Genomic DNA, 22,345 nt, shown 5'->3' on the forward strand with positions numbered 1-22,345 from the left:
TTTTTTAACAGTTTTGAGATGGATGCTGTAATTAAATCAAATCTATAACAAAATATATTTTGAGATAAATTTTTTTCCACTTAAGTTTATTAGAACATACAGATCAGGATTTTGGTAGCTTTCTGTGATTATAGTATTGTCCTCAAAGTGTATGAGTGAAACTCAGAATTGTGCTAGTGCTGATATTCAGCTGTTTTAATGAAGACTGATAATTTTTAACAGGAAAATATATTAAATTTCTGGTACTCAGTAAAAGTGACTTTGAATATTTTATATAACTTGGCTTTGGAAAAGAAGTTAGTTTTAAGCATTGTTTTTCTTTTTAGAGCAAAGTTCAAAGTTATCTCATTGTCTAATAGCTAGCTAAAATGAACATTTATTTTCATTTTAAGCTGTTGCCAATTCTCTCTTAAGTTGGAAGAATATAAATAAAGAATTTTTCAAAGCTGTAGTATTTACCATGTCCAGTTGATATCAGTACATTTAATTGTATATTTTTTCTTTGGTCAACTGCAAAACACAGCTGTTTATAATTTAGAAAGGTCTGTAGCTTTAGATTATATTTATTAAGACCATAGGTTTCTTTTTAAAAGAATAGTATAATTGTTTATTTTTGATATGACTTACTTTGCTGTCCTGTTTTTGAAGTATTGAAGTGTGTATTCTTTGAATAGCTCTAGTAAATAGAAATTTGAACTTTCTACTTTGAGCTAAAAATTATATACCCAACCCTCTCTAAATACTCTTTTAAAATTGTTGAAGTAATGTGGATATTAATCTTGTTCAGCAATTTTGCGAAAATGCCTAGATACGAAAAGTTGTTTAGTAAGTACCACTCAATACTTTAGCTCCTTGAAAAATCAAAAGAATTAGTAACATTTGATTGCACCTTCAAACAGGCTATAGTTGTAGTTATATGATACTCATTATTAAAACTATAAAACATGTTTTCTCAATTTATACCATTTTAATTGTATTATGAATTAATTTAAATAGTTGAAATACTTTAAACAAGATTTTAAAACAGGTAATCTTTGGACTCAATTTATAAAGGGGTCAAAAACTTTTATTAAAAAACAACAAAACAAACGTATAATAGAAGCCCCTCTTTTCTGCCCTGATGTGGAATAGTAGTTGTTTGTTTAAAGAGTTAAGGGAGGGATTATAAAACAAAAAAAACAGAATTTGCATCATTTAAAATTAAATAAATGTCCATTTACTCATGAATCCTCTACTAAAGGGCCAAAACCTTTTACTTCTATAAGAGGTGCTAAGGGTAATCCAGATCTTGATAGTGGTTCAAGGTAGACAGATATATACATTTGTCAAAACTGAGTGCATTTCAGATTTGTGCACTTCACGGTAGGTAAATCTTACTAAAATATAACTATTATAAGCATTGAACTCCACTTAATGATGTGTATGCCGAAGTGTTTAGGAATGAAATGTATTGATGTCTGCACTTACTCTAAAATGGATAAAAAAGTAAGATAAATTGATGGATAGACAACCTGGATGGATAGAGAGATAGATACATCTGAGATAAAGCACATGTATAAAATGTTAATTATAGAGTCTAGGTGATGGATAATCGGTTTTCACTGAACAATTCTTTCAACGTTTTGTATACTTGAAAATTTACATAATAAAATGTTGGAGAAAAGTAAGTGTTTATTCTAAAAAAGTTTAGAAGACTATACCTGTTGGAATTCTAATTAAGGCTGAAGATATGATAGCCTTCTTTAAGGATTTCTTTTTTGTCCCTTTTACAACTTAAAATTTTAGTTTATTAGTTACATTACCTTCATTGAAACTAGCTTGTTATCTTTAGAAACCATATTCTTTGGTGCCATAGTGTAATCCAGTGATTATTTTAATAACATTTACTAGGCATTTATTTATTATGGCTACTATAACAAATTGTCATAAACTTGGTACCTTAAAAACAAAAAAAATATATTTATTCACTCACAGTTAAGGAGGCCAGAACTCAAAACCAGTTTCACTGGGCCTAAATTAAGGTGTCAGCCTTCCTCTGGAGATTCTGGGGAAGAATCCATTCCTCTTCTTTCCAGTGCCTGGTGGTTTGAACATTCCTTGGCGTGTAGTCTGGGTGTCTGGGGTAACACTACCTTTTCTTCTCTGTGTCCAATCTCCATCTGCCTCTCTCTTGTAAGTACAGTTGAAATTGTATTTAGAGCCCATCCACTTAACCCAGGATTATCTCCCCATCCCCAAATTCTTAATTTAATCCCATCTGCGTGGTTTCTTTTCCATATAAGGTAACATTTATAAGTTCTATGGATTAGGACCTATTATCTTTGGGGGCCTACTGCAGGCATTTTTTAAAAAAGATGCCCCAGCTCTGTGCTAGACCCTGAATAATAATTATTAATATTTAATTGGTTACTTTGTGCCAGGTGCTGTCCTATGTGCTTCACACACTTTTATTTTAGTAAGAAAAATTTTGATTAGATTTTAATGTAAACTTACCGGACCATTCATTTCTTTCTAGTATACGTCAACTAGTACAGCCCCAACGTGCTAGTTTGCTGAGAAATGTGCTTTAGGAAATTCTGTTCCATTCTAAATAACCGTGTCTTATTAGTGGGCAGGTGTTCAGTTGACTAGATTGTGAATTCCCTTTGGGTAAAGACTTGTCTTATCCGTCTTTGTATCCATATAGTTAGGGGCACACAAGGGGTTAGTAAACGTTTGTTAAATAACTAAAAGCACCCTTGCAAACATCATAAAATGTAACGTTTACAAAATCCTTGGAGGTAGATTGTAATTTCCATTTTACAGAAAAGACTTAGAGAAGTTGAATTATATTCCCAACACCAAGATGTATGTCTCACACACACACACACACACACACACACACACACACACACAGACAATCTGAGCATTCAAAACATATTTCCATTATTCATAACTGATTGGTTTTGTACATGAAACATTAAAATTTAGTAAAAATACGATGTAGCTAAGCATTATCTCTGTTTTATGATTGTATTATATTATTTATCATGTGCAATATACTTTTTACCCTTTTTGAGAGGCTAGTTTCTCATGGATCAAGTTCACAGTGATATTAAGAAATGAGAGGAATTTTTCTAAATAATACAGAATATTTTTATGCTTTCTTGAAACTTCAGCCTTTCCCTAGAAATGCCTCAAGTATATCTAATCTTTTTATAGCTTCTTTAGAAAATCAGATTTTAAAAAAATGGTTGATATTATGCATCTTATAGTTATACTTCCCTCTTTCCTTTGATTCCTTGGAAACTTATTCCAATACCTTATCCCACTGGTAGAAGCTTCTTAGGATTGAATCATGTGAATCCCTGAGGGTGAGTATATCCCCAACTTTATTATTTTACTATCCATATTTCTATCTTCCTTTACTCTCTCAAATATTCCTTTTATAGTTTTATAGGCATTCTTAGTGGAATAAAGCTGGATAGAAGTAAACAAATAAAATAAATGTAGGCCCCTGAGTAATTATGAAATACTAGAGGCCCTGTGCATGAAATTCATGCATGGGTAGGGTCCCTAGACCTGGCCGGCGATCAGGGCCCATCAGGTTCCCGATCTCCCCACCTCCTTCTCTTGCTCCCTCAGTGCCCTGCCACCGCTGCAGCTGTTCGCCTGCCATGTTCCACGTTGCCCCCTGGTGGTCTGTACATGTCATAGCGAGTGATAGAAGCCATAGCAAGCAATCGAACTCCCGGTCTCTCGGTCGAACTCCCGAGGGGACAATTTGCATATTAGCCTCTTATTATATAGGATGTGAATATGTTTATATATGTTACATATTTTTATATAGTCTATATATTGTTTTTCTTCTTTTTCCTCTTTACAGTATTATTTTCACAACCTTCATTCAAACCAAGACTTCAAATAATGCATCCCTAAATGTATTGCACATTCACTGACTTGCGTATATTACTATCCTTTATAGAGTTTTTTCAGCTTTTTCAAAGTATGACATGGCATTGAATTGCCATTATTTTTCACAAAGTCCCACGTTTTGCCAAATGGCCCAAGTGTGTTGTGTCTGATGACCATGTATTTACCTTTCAGTAAAAGATCATAAAAGGAATTTGTGCTATAAATTCATTTTTTAAATAAAACTCTATAAGTCACATGACAAACCTCACAGCATCCTCAGAACTTGTAGAGGCACAGAACTGATCAGTTGACTCCACACACATTTTCCTGACATCCCTTTCAAACACCTGGCATTGCTCTTTCGTCTTTATTCCACAAAGGACTTTGAAAACAATAAATTGCTTCTTTTCAGCTCTCAGTCCTGCTTCTTCCTCAGAACACCAGTGTATTCCTTTATGGCGTTGGGTACTTGAGAGATGTGTGTTTCTTTTGTGTAGAGCAGAAATGTTAATACTGTTACTCCATTTTGTTACATGATTTGTTGATTATGCAGACAGATCAGTAACTATAACAATCAACAATAGAACATTTGGAAATATACCAGAAATGCGCTGTGCACTTTGACTTACCTTTTAAAATACCATAAAGCCTGAGTACGGGGTTGGGAGTGTTGTTTGTTCCTGCAGGCTGCCAGACATGATGTTGCCTGCAAGGTACCCACTGTCTGACACAGATGGTAAAATATGCTTCTCCCTTTTCACTGTGTATTTACTGTCTTGTTTTTGCAACTTTTTGAGAGGAGAAAATGGGCGATGCTTACCCCCCACGGTTTCTATCAGTATTACGCACTGGTTTCATTAGCTTTTCACCATTCTCTCTGAGAACAAAGAGATTTATTTTTGTTCCTCGTAAGGAGATTTATTTTGTTCCTTCGTAAGGAACAGACTTGATGACTAGCCCAAGCAAAACAACCTGGATTTTAGTGACTGTGGCATTTCAGGGGCTAGGCTGCTAAAATTCCTTTACCACAATTATATTTTTGTTGATTTAATGGTGGTATTGGTAAGGGAAAAATGTATTTGTTAAGAATTGTATGTGTATACACATTCAAGTACCCATATACTATATATTCTTTTAACATAAATTAGATTGTTGATAATTAAGCTGTTGCATTGATGGATAGAGTTAAGAAAGAATCCTCTAGAAGTATATTTTACAGACAAATAGACTTTTAATGCCAGGAATCATTGAACTGGCCTGGTAGCCAGAAAAGCTAAGTATAAGGTCCCAATAGCTTTTTTCTGGAGTTTCTAAATCTCATTCTATTCATTTGAATATTATTTGAAAAGAAATTAGGAAGGACTTTGGTTCTCTGTCCTTCAGATAAATAACAATTAACTGAAATCAGCTATCATCTTCTGTTGGGACTTTAAAGATGTAAAATGCATACTTTTCATAAGAGAATCCTTGGAAAATGCCATTATAGAAATATGTGACTACATTTTTTTAAAAAAAGTGTAAATGTAATTTTTTTAAGTCAAAAAGTTATCTTTCTGTGTAAACATAATGTACCAAAATAACTAAACGTGATCTGCTTCCATTCTTTCCTATAACTGTTAGAGCAAAGATTATTTTACCTTTCACATGAACACTGATAGGTAATGATTTGGGAGAAAACCGGAAGCAAGCCGTAGCAGAACCAGAGCCTTGTAAGCAGGTTTTATGAATTCAGCAGGGATGATCCTTAAGCCTCAAATGGTTCAGAGTTCAACCTAGCTCAGTGTCAGTAAGATCAAATGTATGTAGTGTCCCTGCCTTCATCAAGTCCATGTGATCTTTCTTCTTTCTGAATAAATATGTGGGTCACTTTGTTCCCACTGCCTGAATTTTTCCCCTCCCTAATCTAGAACTCCTTCCTCGGGCTATCTTTTTTTTTTTAGAAACTAACAAGACACCTTCACCTATTCTTTTCTCCCAGTTGCAGGATTAATTCATTTTACATAATTGCTACTTAAAATCACCTGTAAAAGTCATTTTACTGGCTTTTGATAAGGCCAGGAAGTTGCTAAGCTTAAAAATGAATGACAAAGTGCAGGCTTCCCGAGTATGAGTACTTGAAGCACTTGGGAAAGGCTTGGAATGGAGAATGTTGACTTGCTTTTCTTTGTATCTTATTACACCTATCTAATTATAAGCTTCCAAAGATATCAAATTAGGTGCTGTCTTCATCGCACCAATATATTGCTAAAATCATTTCTTAAGCACAATTTTGAGTTAGTACTTTGGAATGTTGAGAATCGTTGTTAGCTAAAGTATAACCATTCTTTTGACTTTTATAAATTGCCTTTACCTACTGTGTTTTATATATAATCCTCTGAGAATTTGGCTTCTCCAAAAAGAATTTCTGTACCTTCCCAAGTGAGAAGGAAACCTTTTGTCAGCATCTTGTCCGAGTTAACTCCTTGGCTCCGCAGGTCATGGGAGGTCTATGTTGAACATCAGTCTTCGGCTGTATCACAAAACCGGTATTGAAGCATAGGCCAACTCCCAGAGTACAGGGGTTAAAGGGGCAATTAGTCACCACAAAGCCGACTTGTGCATCTTCTGGTGAGGAAGTACTTAACTCTTTCCTAGATGCTGCCTGAAACCTCATCTTCTGGGTGCCTTTATATTCCACTAAGACAATATTCTTAGCCACTTTAAATTAAAGATGAGCTTAAAATATCTGATGTCTTGCATTGAGACGTTCTTACCAATACTTGTAACAGTGAGGGTAAAGAATGTTGAAATGGGCAGGGAGATTATGATCAATTCTATGTTTAATATTCCACCTAAATTTTATTTTAGCTGTTTGGAAGCCTAACAGGTCTTTGGAAATAGTTCTAGTTTTACCATTGAAATTTTTACTTATTATATTATTAGCAGGTGGGGAGGAGCAGAGGAAGTGGGGGGCGGGGGAGTGTTTGGAACTTCTCAGAATTTTGCCTTTGCCTTTTATTATCTTAAGGGCCCAGGTTTTTGTTTTTACTCATTAAATTTTTGTTACATGTAGGGTAATATGATCTTTGCTTTTGCAGTCTATCTTAAAATATGCCAGAATACCATAAGATAGCACCAGTTTTAACAGTATCATCACTGTGTACTGCCTGGATTCCCCAAGAGTTATTGGCTATAAATTGATGGGCCTGGCCCTATCCAGTTTGGCTTAGTGAATAGAGTGCCGGCCTGCGGACCAAACGGTCCCACGGTCGATTCTGGTCAAGGACACGTATGTTGGTTGCAGGCTTCTCCCTGGCTCAGGCACTGGTCAGGCTCCTGCAGGAAGCAACCAATCGATGTGTTTCTCTCATATAGATGTTTCTCTCTGTCTTTCCCTGTCTCTTCCACTTTCCCTAAAAATAAATGGAAAAATATCCTTGGGTGAGGATTAACAACAACAACAACAAATAAATAAATTGATGGACCCTAAAAAGCTTAAAGAAGGAGGAGCTTTCTGAAATTTTCCTGTTTAAAAGTAATTACATATTTTCCCTATTGAATAAATAAACTGCTAAATTCAGGAAGTCTTGTCTTTACCCTTTTCCCTTCTCTTTCTAGCATTTCCTTTGTTCCTAAAATATAATTGTTCTTAGTTGCTTTTCAGTAGATATACAGATAGTGATATAATTTTTCTGCTCCTAGGTATCAACATTAATATCAACAAAACAATATTATTTGATCTGTCAAGGTTATAAGTATATTTTCATCATTTAATAACAATGTGGTTTTCTGATTATATCTTTTATCATTTCTAGCACATAGTTTACACTTAATAAAACATTGTTAAATTAAATAAGTAAAAGCTTAGACTCTTTTTTTGCCTATTGCATCTTCTGAGGAATGCATAGAAAAGTTAGCTCATGTTATTATATAATGGTTTAGTGTAATTGTGGTAAAAGGGTGGAACAATAGCTAAAATTAAAAATAAGACTTTGGATAAAATTTCTGAAATATTAAAGCCAGAGCCAAGTCTATAACAAAATGTTAGTTTGATCTTCTTTTCTCCTCTTTGGAAAGAACTTAAAACATCTTGTTTCTTAGTAGCATAAAGAAAATATGCATTTTAAAAATATTACAGGCTTTATTCTATTTGAAAAACATTTTAAAGTACTCTAAGTAACATTCAAAGTAAATTAAAACATGTTTTGCTATATGAATGAAGAAATAAAATATTTTCATAAGAGCTAGTTTGTAATAGTCATTCCTAAATATAGGGTGTCCCTAAAAAATGTATATACATTTTAACAGCTGATAGCTATTAAATGAAAATGAAATGTATTTTAATAAACACTGCCTTTATAATTCTATTCAAAGTGTGTATTCATTTTTGGGGACATCCTATATATTAGAAAAATGACTTTGTTGTTGTATTCATTCCTTTTCAATGCTGACTCCTACTTACTCTCCAGTTAGGAAACCTGCTCAGTGTTAGAGATACTCAGAAGAGGGTGGTCCAGAAAGAATCATCAAATGGCAATATCTGCTATGCCTCCCTCAGGGGTGGGACACCTCTGCTGGCCAAGATGCAAATCATAAAACTTAAGTTTCAATTACATTTAAGTTTGTAGGCCAGTATGATGGATGTCATCAAAACTATACATACTATTCTCATTTTGTAACCTTTCAGTATCTGCATGTTACAAAATGGACATCAGTTCTCTACTTTTTACATAGCAAATACCTAAGTTAATCTTAGGTTCACTAATCAGATATTGGCTTTCCAGAGAATAACATTTGGTAAGTTAGAACTAAATGAGTGTCCCAAGATAATTGTTAACTGTGGAGCTGGTGACATTTTGCATGTCCCTCCCAGCCTTTTACTCCCTGGTATATTAAGAACATGCTTCGAGTAGATAACTTAGCATTTTAATTGCAAGTCAACCTTTAAAAAAAATCTCTCCTGTAGGCAACATTTCTATGAGATGTTCTATGAGAATATCTTTAGAAGTCTACATAAAAAATTGATTCAAGTATATATTTGGTACTGTGATAATGGAATAGAAGAACATTTACAAGAAAGTGTACCATAACACAAAGAGCACTCAGTATATCACTTTGATGCCATGTTTCACTTTCCCGAAGTAGTCTTTCATGTGTCAGTATGTGCAGTTATTTAAGGTCAAGATTGAAAATAAGTATTGCATGCTATATCTCTAAGGTTAAGGTGAGGTGTTACTAGAAAAAGTACCTATAAATAGAATGCTCATAAAGGAAACTGTATACTAGTATCTGTGTAATATGGGAAAATGTACTCTTAATAGATTCTTGTGTTGATTCATCTTGTATATGTTTTCCTGGTGATTTATTTATTTTTTTGTACATAGAAATCTTTTATACAGTGTGTTTTCTGAAAGTAGGGCATACCTGTAAATCATGCCCACTCATTTGCTGCACTAGGATTGGATCATTCTTCAGTAAAACTTGACTTAAGGCTTTAGAAAAATCAACCAGGTATCATTTTTCTTTTTGTAAGATGCCAAATTGTGTTTTGGTGACCTCTGCTATCATTTAAATGACCCCATATGAGTTAGTCAAGATGAGCTTTCACAGCACTGAATTGGACCGAATTTGCTCCCTTGTTACTCTCTTTAGATCTTGTGGATCCTTTTTAGTGTGTGTGTGTGTGTGTGTGTGTGTGTGTGTGTGTGTGTGTGTGTGTGTAATGTGTGTGATACAGCTTCTTATGCCTTTACCCACTTACAATCTATGTAACATGGGGTGGCTTGTTGGCTTGTTTAGTTTCACAAAATGATAAAAATGATGCTCCATTTCAAAACCCCCCGCCATAGATCACTTTTATGATGTGTTTGTGTTTCAGGAATTTTAAGGTTTGATCTATGAGTTTATTCAACCTTAAACATACATAGCTCCCCATTGCATTTATTTGCCAATTACTTTACAGCACTCTTTATACCTTTTGTTTTAAATCATTGGGTTGTTTTGTCTTGTATTTTTTTTCCTTTGCTGGAAGATAGATCAATTATTCAAATATAAAAGTGACTTAGGGGAAGAACATCTTAAAGTTTATTTAGAAATTCACCAAGCCACATACTAATGCATCTCTAATGGGGACATTTCTTTTCACACCTCTAAGGTGATTGAGCCTGTCCTTTAAAGTGAGATTTGCAAACCAGTGTCTGGCAGCTCCAATTAGCTTCTTTTGGGCTTGAAGCACATCACAAACAGTAACAAGGTCTCCTAGGACACTCCTCTTGCAAGCAATGTAGTCATATTTCCTCATTAGTTCTTTTCAATTGTCACTAATGCCATGTTCCTGCTTTTAAGCAGGAGACAAAAAAACCCATAAAATTTGGTATGTATGTAGGATGGGCCATTGTTTTCCATAATTCAAGGCTCTTTTGAATTCCTTTGATAGTTTTGAAGCTTACACAGCTTAATTCATTAACCTTTACCCTTCACATAAATCAGGTGATTAGGAATCTATTGCTAAGGAGACAGATTTTCCCTCCACTGAAACTAAGAAATACCTTCTCTTCTTTAAAATAAAAATCCTGTATAGCTCACAAAAGAAACCTTTTTTTGGCTTTTCAACTTTCAGCAAATATTTTAGGTACATTTTAAAACATTATCAAAAGCAAGGGAGCGTGAACTTATGTTGTTATAACGGGTGATTCTGAATACTTTGGAACAGGTTTTCTGGCCCTTTTCAGTATTCTAATGGAGTTTATATGTATGTACTCAACAGCTGTTACTCTGGGATTTACAAGGGGTGCAATTTTTTTATTCTCTTCACAACTCTGCCCAAACATAACAGCAGGAAAATAATCTGAGGGGTGGCAGTTCAGAATAAACTAAAATATATTTAAACGCACCGAGGACCTTTGGTCTGGAGAAATTCTCCACACAGGCCCTCGTTTTATAGAGAATGCTGATGCGGGGCTTTAGGGAAGGCAGATGGTGATTCTATGGTTTCTTGAAGGTGAGGCTGGTATGCATGTCTTCTGATTCTTTATTTCCTCTCATTAAGATGTCTCCCTTTACTTCTCAGAACTCAGGAAGATGGTCTACTGGCCTTGTGTTTGATGTTCATGGGCCACTTTAACAGTATTTGACATTCTTCCGCATTTTCCCCCTATGCCAGTTTTCTTTGTTATGAATTTCTCTTTAATAATATTATAGATTGTCACTTTCCCTAAGGATATAGTTCTTTTCTAGATTTTTTGATTCCTTTGATTGTCATGCATGACATGGGTAATCCGTAATGTTCTGACCCATAGAGAATATGGGTCATATGGTATTCTGAGGTTTGCTCTTAGGGATGGTGGGAAAAGGGGGTGGGGGTAATAATGGGAAATATTTGAATTCTGAAATATGAGTTTAGGGACTCACTGCTTGCCCCCATTGACAAAACTATAGTTTATCACAGAGATGAATGAATATTTTCCTATGTGGTATCTGTGAGTAGGAAAGGGGGTGGAGGAGCAAAGGTTTGAAATGTGGTGTTTGGTTCTGTCACTCTCCTTCTTACTTTAAATCATCACCTTGTAAATATTTCTCTCTCTTATTGCTACCATTTTTAAAACATTCCTTTAACAACTTACATGAACACCTATAGCTTAAATCATTTTAAGCTTAAATGATCACTAAGCTTTAGTTTAAACAATTGCTAAGCTTTACCACCTTGTTTGTTGCCTGCATATGATATGTACAGTGAACTTGGAAATGATCTGATGTTAACACACTGAAGGCCATGACTAGAGCCAAGACTCTTTTAAAACAGAGTAGAATTATTAGAGTAAATGTGGTGCACGGACTTGTGTTATGTTAGGGCATTTCTGTGAGTATATTTTAGAACAGACTCTAAAAGTTTCAGGAGAAAAGGACAGCCCCCCCACCTATCATGTGTCATCAAGACTTGCTGTAGGCACAGGCTGCCTGGACACTAGACCTAGAGACTTGAACACAGCACTTCAGGCGCTAGCCAGAGGCCTGAGGAGGGGTGCCATTTACACCAATTTGTCATAACAGGATAATGCAAACTAGTTCCATTTTTCAACTCTGGAAACAATAGCTATTTTAACTATTAATTTGAACCTCTCAATTTTGTGTTTTAATATTATGTTAAGAATTTCAGTCCAGATTCACAGAACTTGGAGTTTCTTTCCTCAAATCTCATATCCGTAAATGATGATATTCAAATTCAAAACATTAAAGTTTGCTACAAATCTTCCAAGAAATAATTTTTCATGAATTCTTATCTGAAAAGTAGTTCTGTGTTATACATAACTTCTAGCATACTGTAATTGAAAGTATTTGGAAAACTGTTTGTAACTGAACTGTCAAAAACAGAGCAAAAAATCATAGGTGATCCTTTGTAAAAGCAAAGGATCTTACAGTTTTCTTCTTTTTTTTTTGTCTAGAAGGTACTTACTGCTTACTTCTAATCATGTGTTATCTCTCAGTTATTGCCCCTTGAGTGAGCTTAATATATTTGCAGAATCTATTCATAATAACTTGTCTCTGCTGTGTAGTGAGGAAACCCGATGCTCATGGCCTTTCATCGGCTTTAGGACAGTTTCCATCCAGTGATTGATTATCTTGTGTTACATGAATATGGGTTCCTGTTGCCTATGAAATAGCATTTGATCTGACTTGTGCAGGAAAATCAATTTGTCTTATTTGCTGTTTGTAGTCTGCCCTGTGTATCTTTAATGTTTATATGTGCTGGTAGCATATCTAATACAGGATCAAGTGGCAGGAACATAAGTAGGATATTGCATTTGTTTAGAGTTCTTTCTTAAAAAGTATAAAATCGGGCATTTTGAACTACTTGAAAAGAGCATGAGAACAAAATAAATGGTATGACAATTATTTCTGCACTAATTTCTTTCATTTTGGCCATACAAAATATTGGTTCTACTAACATTTTTGGTTGGTAATGGAGGACTGGAAAATATGTTTCTTGATATGATAGAAAGTAGTCAGGCTTTTGTTTTAACTACTAAAGATTTTGTAATTATCCAGGGCCTATATTTTTTATTCTTAGCATGTGAAAATTAGTTTTTAAAGTTATATAGAAAACATGGTTGTTGCCAGTAATGTTTCCTTTTTCCTTTTATTCTTCCCTTTTTCTGATTTTATTAAAATGCTACATTAAAGCCAAATGACATGGAATTAAGTTTTTAAATTTCTTTTCATAATAAACTGTATCAATCATAATTATATTTTATTAAAGCTTTAAGTTTTCTTTTATTGCTATGGAAGTCCTTATCAATTTTTATCATAATTTTTAAAAATACCCCAAAAAGAATGTTTATTCAGTTATTCTGAGGAACTCTGAAATGTTTATCATTCCATTAACATAATATTTTATAAAAATATATTTTAAAGAAAAATGTGCCTTTTATATAACTAATTTAACCTTCAATAATGAATTATAGGAAAGTAAAATTACATAAAATTTCCTGACATTTTATGAAGATACCTACAAATAAGCCAGACAGCAAATAAAATATCTGAGAGACAGAGATGGCTACTCGGTAATTTTTTGATGGATTATACACATAGGTATCAAATTACTTGATCCTACCTTCCTAGAAAAGGTTAATGACTCTTTTTGCTTTTACCCTTTTACTTACCTGCTATTTATAAAGATTAAAACAGGGAGTGCACTGAAGGCTTCATGTGCCCATGTGTCACTGGGACTGTACAGGTTTTTCTGATATTATAGGGAACTGAGCCACAAAATGGATAGTGTTGTTAATCATTATTTTTATAGTTCATTCAATTCTGCACTACATGTCCCACTAAGGCTATTAGAGCAGAGTGTACCATTCAAAACCTTTTAACTTAAACCAGAAAAGACTATAAATCTTACATATCTATATCAGTATTATTGAAATGGCCTGTGTCTATGCAATAATTTATTAAAATATTAAGTAGAAACCACTTTAAATGAAAAGATTTTAAAGTTCTTATGTGTGCAAAATTTTTTCTTTCTATAATCAATGTTACAGATTTTTAAAGCATATTTTATGTTAAATAAAATATCACAAAACAATGTGTTTCAGTTATTCAAGCCCCATATTCATAATTGAACTATAGCAATATTATCATCCACTTATAATCACCATCCATCTATATAGTCTACACTTTCATTATAATCATTTTTATATTATTTTATAATATTAATGACCTGCTCATTATATAGTATATGTTTACCAGCCTTTTATTACCAAATGTAACATTATTTTTATAGGAATATCTCTTTTTTCATAGCTTGGTTGTAAAAGATGCACTAGTCATAAATGTATTTAATTAAAGTCATTTAGGTATTAGAGCACTTGAGTTTAAAGCAGGAATATAATACCTTTTCCTGAAACACCTAGAAAGAGGTTTGTTGAAAGAAGAGAGCTGTGGCATTCATCAAATGCTGACCTCTTCCTGTTATGGTCCTGGCCAAACTCTTGTAATTTAACTTGAAACACATTAGTGTAACTCACCACTTTTTGTGTGTGTTTCAGGTGTGTGGAGGTCATCGCAAAGGAAGGACAAAACCTGAAAGAGCTGTACTTGGTGTCCTGCAAAATCACAGATTATGGTATGTAATGAGCCATTGTTCTAATCCTTTTCAAGAATAAAAAGCTACAAAGTCTTTGAAAGGTTTTAAAGAGACATCAAGAGCAATATTTCCTAGAGACTTTTATCTTTATTTGGGCTAACTCTGATCATAACAGGAAAAAAGCAAGAAATTGTGAGATTATTCCAGAGTAAAATGAACATGTATATCAACTATTGCTACATGTAATCACACGTACATGCACACACTCACATAGGATTAAAACATATGGCTAAAAGATCTATACAATGAAAATTAATATCAGGATAATTAAATATTTGATTAATAAATATAACTAAAATTATTACATTGAGTTGATTTGCTTAATTTAATGTCATATCAAATGCATTCCTGCTGATATTCCAAATGCCAAACGTCTTAATGCTTCAATTTTTTTTAAAGCATTGGAAATGTCCGTGTTTAGATATATAAAGAGTAAAGGAAAGAGTATACATTTGTATGCAATGTTTTAAATTATCTTAATTTTCAGTGTTCAGTTAAGGTGGAGAAAAATCATATTGTTTTATAAAAATATGAAAGGTATGAAATCATCCTGTTGGAGAAATAAAGAAAAATAACCTAGTTTTTCCTTTTTTTATTTAGGTTTATATTTGTTCTTATTAATTTGTGTATTTGATCTAAATATAGAAGTTTTAGACAGATATCTGGCTTTTTGGAGATCTAAGTAGGTTTCTTTTCTCTTTTCTGATATTTTATTTGTGCATTTATATTTGAGAATATGCTCTCTACCTTGAGGGAAGCTAGTGACCTGTTAAGTTTTTATTGTTAATGGTGACATATGCTACTACTCCACTCCACTCCGGGGATGTCAGGCTGATTCATCCTTTGGAAAAACTCTACTAAAACTATAATTTAAACATAATATTTAAAAGGTTTGGCTTAAAAATAACCCTAATTTCTTTCTGGAGTTTATTTTTTGAGAATAGTAAATATAGATTTGTTAATTAATTAGTACAGTCATTCATTCCAGACTCTTTACTTGGCATTCAAGGTCCTTTACCATTAGGCCTCTATCTGCCGCTTCAACTTTGTTTCCTTCCCTTTACCTATTCACTGCCAATGTTAGCCTGCTAATAGCCAGGAGAGCTATGGATTAAGTTTCTTAGAATGAAACCTTCAAGGTCCCACAGTGGAAAATGTTCCTGAAATTACACTCTGTTACAGCATCCATTAAGTTAGACAGTGCAGAGAAACATTCCAGAAGATATGGAGAAGAGAAAAGCTACGCACTTGAGACAGATCTGGGATCAAGTTCTGTCTTTGTTCTTTGGCCTTCACCTCTCTGAGGCTCAGTTTCCTCATTTGTAAAGTGTGCGATTAATGTTTGACTTCATACTCCTTTATGGGCCGGGCACCCAGTTTAATGGTTAGCACAGAATATTCTACTGATAAATGTTGCTTTCCTACAGGAGGGGGACGGATAAAAGTTTCACACGAAATTCTTCTCCTTTCCTTTTGTAGGTCTTGGAAGAGGTTTGTTTTGTTATTGGTGCCATTGTTCATTGCTCTTATTTATTGTTAGTGATAGTCTCTTTATCCGATGTTTTGAGATTGTTGGATTCCTTTTCTTCTGATGAGGCGAAAAGCATGTTCAAACCTTGCCAGAATACTTTGCACTTATTCATGTCTCTCCATTATTTAGGTCAGTGCATATTAGAATCACGTGGGGAGTTTGAAAGCACACTGATGCCTGAGCTTCACTCACAAATGAGAATGTCTAGGAGATAGGGCCCAGGCAGCAGTTTTGTAAAACTTGCCTCAGTGATGTCTCTGATCCAGTGCAGGTGAGAGGAACCAGAAGTGAACACTGGGACTGCCCCATGGTGATGAGAACCCATCGCGGTTTTCCTCAGTCCTTCAGGCTCTGTCCCACCTTGTATCTCTCCTTTTTTCCTCCGGTTTGCAGCATTCAGAGGGTATGTGGTGAATGTCTCTGTGCCTTTTTTGATTCTGCTGTTCAAAATGTTAGGGCCCCATGGAGGATGAGAGGAAAAGGTCGATAGTTTATGAGATTGTCATATAATTGCTATTTGATTATAAAATTTGAACAAATTACTGAAAGCTCGCTCAGCTCTTCTCTTTTTTCCTGGTTCCATGCCAACAACACATGAATAATTTTTGTCAAAAAAGACAGCAAAAAGGATTATTCATTGTAACCAGAGAAACAGCATGTTATTGAGGTAACTGCTCTGCTATGGAGGGCTGTGTGTGATCCCTTACCCTGTGTGAATTATAAACGTGAGGAAGGAAAAACACATGCCTCGCTCCTTCTTTAACTGGGATAAGTAGAGACGTGTTCTATAGAACTTTCTGGAGGCTGCTTAGAAATTGTAAAATTGTTTTTAACTATTTTTTATTAATTTTTAGAGGGAGAGGGAGAGAGAGACAGAAACACTGATGAGATAAGAGAGAAACATCAATGGGCTGTCTCCTGCACACCCCACACTGGGGATCGAACCCATGACCACTTGCTTCCTGGGTTGAGGCTCAGCCACTGAGCTATGCCGGCCAGGCTGAAATTGTAAAATTTGATGTTACCTGTTACTGGGAAATTGTCGTCCTTCAAGAGGACCACTCCCTACTCTGCCTCCTGTTGCTTTACTCATAGTCCAGCTACTTGTCTCCTCTCTTCCTTTCTCATGTTTGTGCATATTTTCAGATAGTATACTGAGAGTTTTGAAACTTTTTTTGCAGGATGCATTAATTTAGAAACAGCAGCTTGCCTGGCGTATCATTTGTAATTTTTGTCGAGATGCTCACAGATGTTGAATGTGTTATTATAATACTTAGCGACACCTGGCCAGGTCGTTATGAAGTTATGTTTATTTTAATTTATATATGATGTAGTTGTCATGAAGAAAACTATCATTCCAATAGACTTCTTATTCCCCAAACTGAAATAAATCTTTATGGTAAGGGATAGCAATTATAAACAAATCAATAATTCAGACACAGCTCAATGGAAAATATAGTTTGGAAAATTGTTCCCTGAAGAGAAATCTAATATTGTCACTCTTCTATTACTGAACAAATATATGTTATGGGCAGTACTGTGGGAAACACTCAACCTTAAGAGTTAGAGATTAGGTTAGAATTTCAGCTTTGCCTCTTCTTTCCTTTGTGACCTTGAGCAAGTTACTTAACCTCCTAGTCTTGTCATCTGTTAGGCACATGATAATACTCACCATCAAAGGTAGTGAAAATGAATATAAAACATCTGTGTCATTCCTGGTGACATATGGATACTCACACCAGTTGGCAGTTCTTAGGATAAAAATCATCTCTTTTTTAAGAAGAATCAGCTCTCCTCCTCCTCTCAGTGTGGCTTTTCGCTTGTGGAATCATTATTTAGAAGTTTGACCTGTTAGTCTATACCCTAGTTGACTTCTATACCTAAGCTGTCTAAATCAAGTTATAGGAAATAATAAAACAGTTATAGCAGAAAGTTTAAAGTCTTTAATTTGCTGGGTTAGGTTTCTGCCCTACCTCTTGTCGATGTTATCTTCATTTTTGTTTAGATGGTTTGCTGTTGAGTCCCCTTATGCTTTTCTTTGTTGCTATAATAATTTGTCAGTTAAGAATTTCCAACCCACCTTTCCACTCACCTTCTAACACTTTTCTGTTGAAATTTTTCCTCCTTGGGAAAGTGTATATTTAGGATTCAAAGGAAGACAAGGAACAGAAATCAACCTGGACCATTCAAGCCCATGGAGGTCAGAACCAGTCTTCCTCTTGGGCTGCAGGCACAGAGCGGATGGTGTAATAAATGAAATGGACGAGTAGAGCACTTAGCTTTATTTGTGGTCTCCATCATGAATTTTACCAGCGTGACCCTGTGTCAGGGGGCAGGTGTAAAAAGGACCCAGGTTTCTTTGCATTTCTTTTGACTTTAACACCCCCGAGGGTCCAAGAAATACTCTCTAGAGGACATCCTTTGGTTTTTCTTCTCAAGTTGTCAGATAACTTAATTAAAGAGGACTGTACACCCTCAATTACTGACATTGGTGTTTAGGGCCTACAAGGTCACTGACAACCTATGGCTCACTCTGCTCTTCACAAGCGCCTCTGTCACTCCTACAGGCCTGGGCTGCTCTCCCCGGACGGTCTTCAGCTGACCCTTATTCTGCCTGATCCAAGTGCGCTTCTGCCTGATCTGGGACTTTTAAACCTAACCCAAAAGCTTGCCACAAGGCTTTTGGATTGCTCTGGACTAAAGGTCTCCCAAGTCAACGAGGTCATTGTTCCCATGGTTATCATTGGCCTGCCACATGACAGACATGATATATATTCACTCTGTCAGCAAATATTGATTCAGCATCTACTATGTGGTGGGCTCTGTGGTGGATGCAGGCCATGTATAGTTTCAGCATTCTTGGAGCTTTCATTCTGGTGGGATCCAGAGGACAGGGCTAGCCTACTTTTTTTTTTTTTTTTGAAAGGGGGGGTGGGGTAAAAAGGTAATGCATCTCCTCTCAGACAAGAAGAATGACAGAGAGTGGTCCGCTCACATTAATCTTTGCTTTGGTGTAACCCATGCCTCACCCCAGCCTTATTGACCTTCTAAGGCTATTGAAAGATTAATAGTTCTACATTCCCAACCTCTTATGGGGGTACCAAACCTCTTTAACTGTTAGCTAATCCAAAATGGGGACCCAGGATACATTATCAAAGTAAGCACACTGAAAAAACAGAAAGAAATCCCAACAAGCCTTCTGGGTTACATAGAGTCAAACCAACACTGATAAATTATCCAAGAAAAAAATATTGTACTAAAAATAATATTTTATTATATCATCTTTTTTATAAGGTATGCATTACATACAGTGATGTTCCATTTAAAATTAAATTCCCATCTTTTCCCTTTTATGTTTTGTTTTAGTTTCGAGTTTTATTTCAAAGATTGCTGGATAACATTCAACTCCTTTTGTCAGCAGAAATAACTCTAATAGTTATCAAGTGACAGAAAAGAACTTTTAGAAAGTACATTTGCAAGTCAAAAAGAATATCTTATTGTTTACTCTTGATTATTCATGCTTTCTCTCCATTCTATCATTTAAATATAGATAGCTTATATTGTTTCTAGCAAAATAGTATCAAATTGCTAAATCTGTTGTTTCAAATTTTCCTTTTTTTATATGTCCATCTTAAAAGTAATTTCTCTTCACTTCTACTTCTTTATTTTATTCCTGGAGTTCCTCACTACTGAATTTATATGTCTACTGCTGTACTTAGCAAGTATTATGATGTTGTTTTTTCCTTTCTTCTAAGTAATGGTTATGATTTTTTCACCAAAGATTTGAATTTAATTACACGTTTTTCTAAATGCTTTTCTTTGCTCAACAACAACAAAAATTTGTGACTTTCTTCCCTATATCCTATCTCATGCTAGATCTGCAACTACATAACCTTGAAATAAAAGACTGAACAATAACAGTGCTTATCATTATGTTTTGCCATCTTAGACTACAGATCTCAAATCTATTGAGAAAGACATCTTAAGACATTTCTTTAAGAATATATTCCTGTAACCAATTCAAAGGCCAACTCTAGTTTTATATATAATAGACATTTTTTTAGAATTAAGAAACTTTCTAACCTACATTTAAAAGACAAATGTACCTACCCCTAAACTTTCTTACACCCCCAAATACATTTATTAGTTTTATTAATTAAATACTAAATTTCCAGATTTAACTGAATTAGTAACTGAAATATTAACTTTCCAACTTTTCTTCCCTCAATTATATTTTCGAATTTCAAAAATGTTTTTAATTTTAATTAGCTGTTTTTAACATTAATCTTGTGAAGTTCTTTTCTAGATAAAATAATTTGTTTCAGTCACACAGTCATTTTTCACAGAGTTCCTATCTTTTCCCATCATTGCTTAGTACTCTGGAGTATACCGACTAAGCATTTGTTTACCTTGTACTATCCTGTGGTATAAATAGAATCATTATTTATTATTACCAGTATTTTATCACTGATGAGTAGAGCTAAAGGGGACTGCATTGAACACCAAGAAATTTGCAGTAATACTAGATTTCTAGTATTCCACATAAAAAACTTTGTAGTGTTTAAAATTTCTTGAAAGTAGATGTCTTGTGTGGTAGTGAGTTACGTCTTACAGGAGTTATTCAAGCTGAGATCATATCTGTGGGGGATGTGGGAAAATGGAAGCATTTGGGTAAGGAATTGATCTGTATGATGTTTCAAATCTTTTTGCAATCCTGGGACTTATTCTCTACTGGTTTTATGTTTGTTTCATTCAGCACATATTTGCTGTCTGTGTGCTGGCTGGATGCTGTGGAGAATACTGAGATGGTTGAGAAGTAGCTACTCTGTGTTGAGAAAGAAAAAGTTGTCTAACATTCAGCAATATGATGGTGTCAGAGGTTAACATGGCTCTATAAGAAGTCGGGGCTCAGGAGGTCAGGGTCATCAGAGGCTGAAATTGTTGGGAAGGATTCATGGTGTAGGAAACATGGTGGGGGCGGGGAGGCAGAGATGAGCAGGAAGTGCATTTCAGGGAGTACTGCCCCAGGAAAGGCCCTGAGCAAGAACAGGTGTCTGAGTGGATGAGTTTGCATGCATTGGTTAATCTAAAGAAAGAACAGAAATCAGCCAAAGTGATTACGTGCACACGTGGGCAAATTTTGGAGAAACCTTATGAAAATATTCTAGTTGAAAATTCAGGGTAAGCTCCAACTTTAATCTCCACTTTTCCTGTCAACTTCACCATTCCCATGGTAACAACTTCACTTAACATATATAAAAGGATACACTACTTTTGGTTTTAACTACTAATTAAGGATCCAGTTGAATTAAAAGAAGTCCAATATAAAACTTTTAAAACAATAATCATAATAGTTAACACATATTGGATGTCTTCTGTGGACATTATTCATTCAATCCCCTAAACACCCCACTTCAGATAGGTTCTATTAATATTCATGCTTACAGATGTGGAGACAGGCCTGGGAAGACTCAGGTTCACATGGCTTGTGAGTAATAGTATGGTACAGATTCACTATTAAGTCAGTCTCTTGCATTATCACTTGCAGGTCAGTGATGTGCTTAGGTTTATTACTAGAAAACTTGCATTTTCCCAGTTGTCAGAGTTTTAATAATGATTTTATACTACCATGTTTGTCCATCTGTATATTAAAAAAAATCCAATGTTACAAAGTAGCGACTCCATGGGATCTAATTATATACCAGTAGTTATGGAACTTAATAGATTTAATGTGCTTATTCACATAACTTTGTTATGCTGACAAGAAGTATCAGTTACATGCTATGATTAAGCAGTCCCTAGCCAGAAGCTAGAGACAACTCTCATTGATGTTCAGTATGTATTCATATATTGAACAAATGTTCTATTAATCATTTCAAAACCACATGTAATTCTTCATGAGTAATAAAATTTTCTTACATTCCTTTTTGAAATTATTACCAAAAACTTATGAAGGAAGAAGAAATATTATTACTCTTCTTTAATAGATGAGAAATTTGAGCCTGGACAGCTTTTAATTAATTAAGCAATGCTGGAACTAAAAATCTCCCCACTGGAAATAGTTTACTGGGTTATGTGCAGATAATTCTCAACTTTCTCTGCTTTTCATATAGGGATGATTTCTTCACTCAAATGACCCTTCAAAAGCAATTTTAGCCAACATTAGATGACAAAATTTCATAGCAGTTTTTTAAAGTACAGATATTTCTAAAGGTGCACAGTTGTAAACACAAGCAATTATTCTCTTACATTCATCTTCCTTATACTTGACTCCGAAGTTTGCAGGGCTCTGTCACAAT

The 22,345-nt window shown here is 34.7% G+C and overlaps 1 protein-coding gene across 3 annotated transcripts in view; it reads left to right on the plus strand.

Moving 5' to 3' along the window:
- The window catches only part of FBXL17 (F-box and leucine rich repeat protein 17), a 473,454-nt gene that overhangs the window by 295,459 nt on the left and 155,650 nt on the right, over positions 1-22,345 (plus strand). For 2 of the 3 annotated variants that reach the window (XM_059693954.1, XM_059693953.1), the window contains one exon: positions 14,418-14,494. In XM_059693954.1, coding sequence (XP_059549937.1) covers positions 14,418-14,494 — 77 coding nt within the window. Of the gene's footprint in view, positions 1-14,417; positions 14,495-19,412; positions 19,611-22,345 lie in introns of those variants that run through there. The other variant, XM_059693955.1, reaches the window with a different exon arrangement.

Source organism: Myotis daubentonii, chromosome 4 (genome assembly GCF_963259705.1).
Source record: "Myotis daubentonii chromosome 4, mMyoDau2.1, whole genome shotgun sequence".
Lineage (NCBI taxonomy): Eukaryota > Metazoa > Chordata > Mammalia > Chiroptera > Vespertilionidae > Myotis > Myotis daubentonii.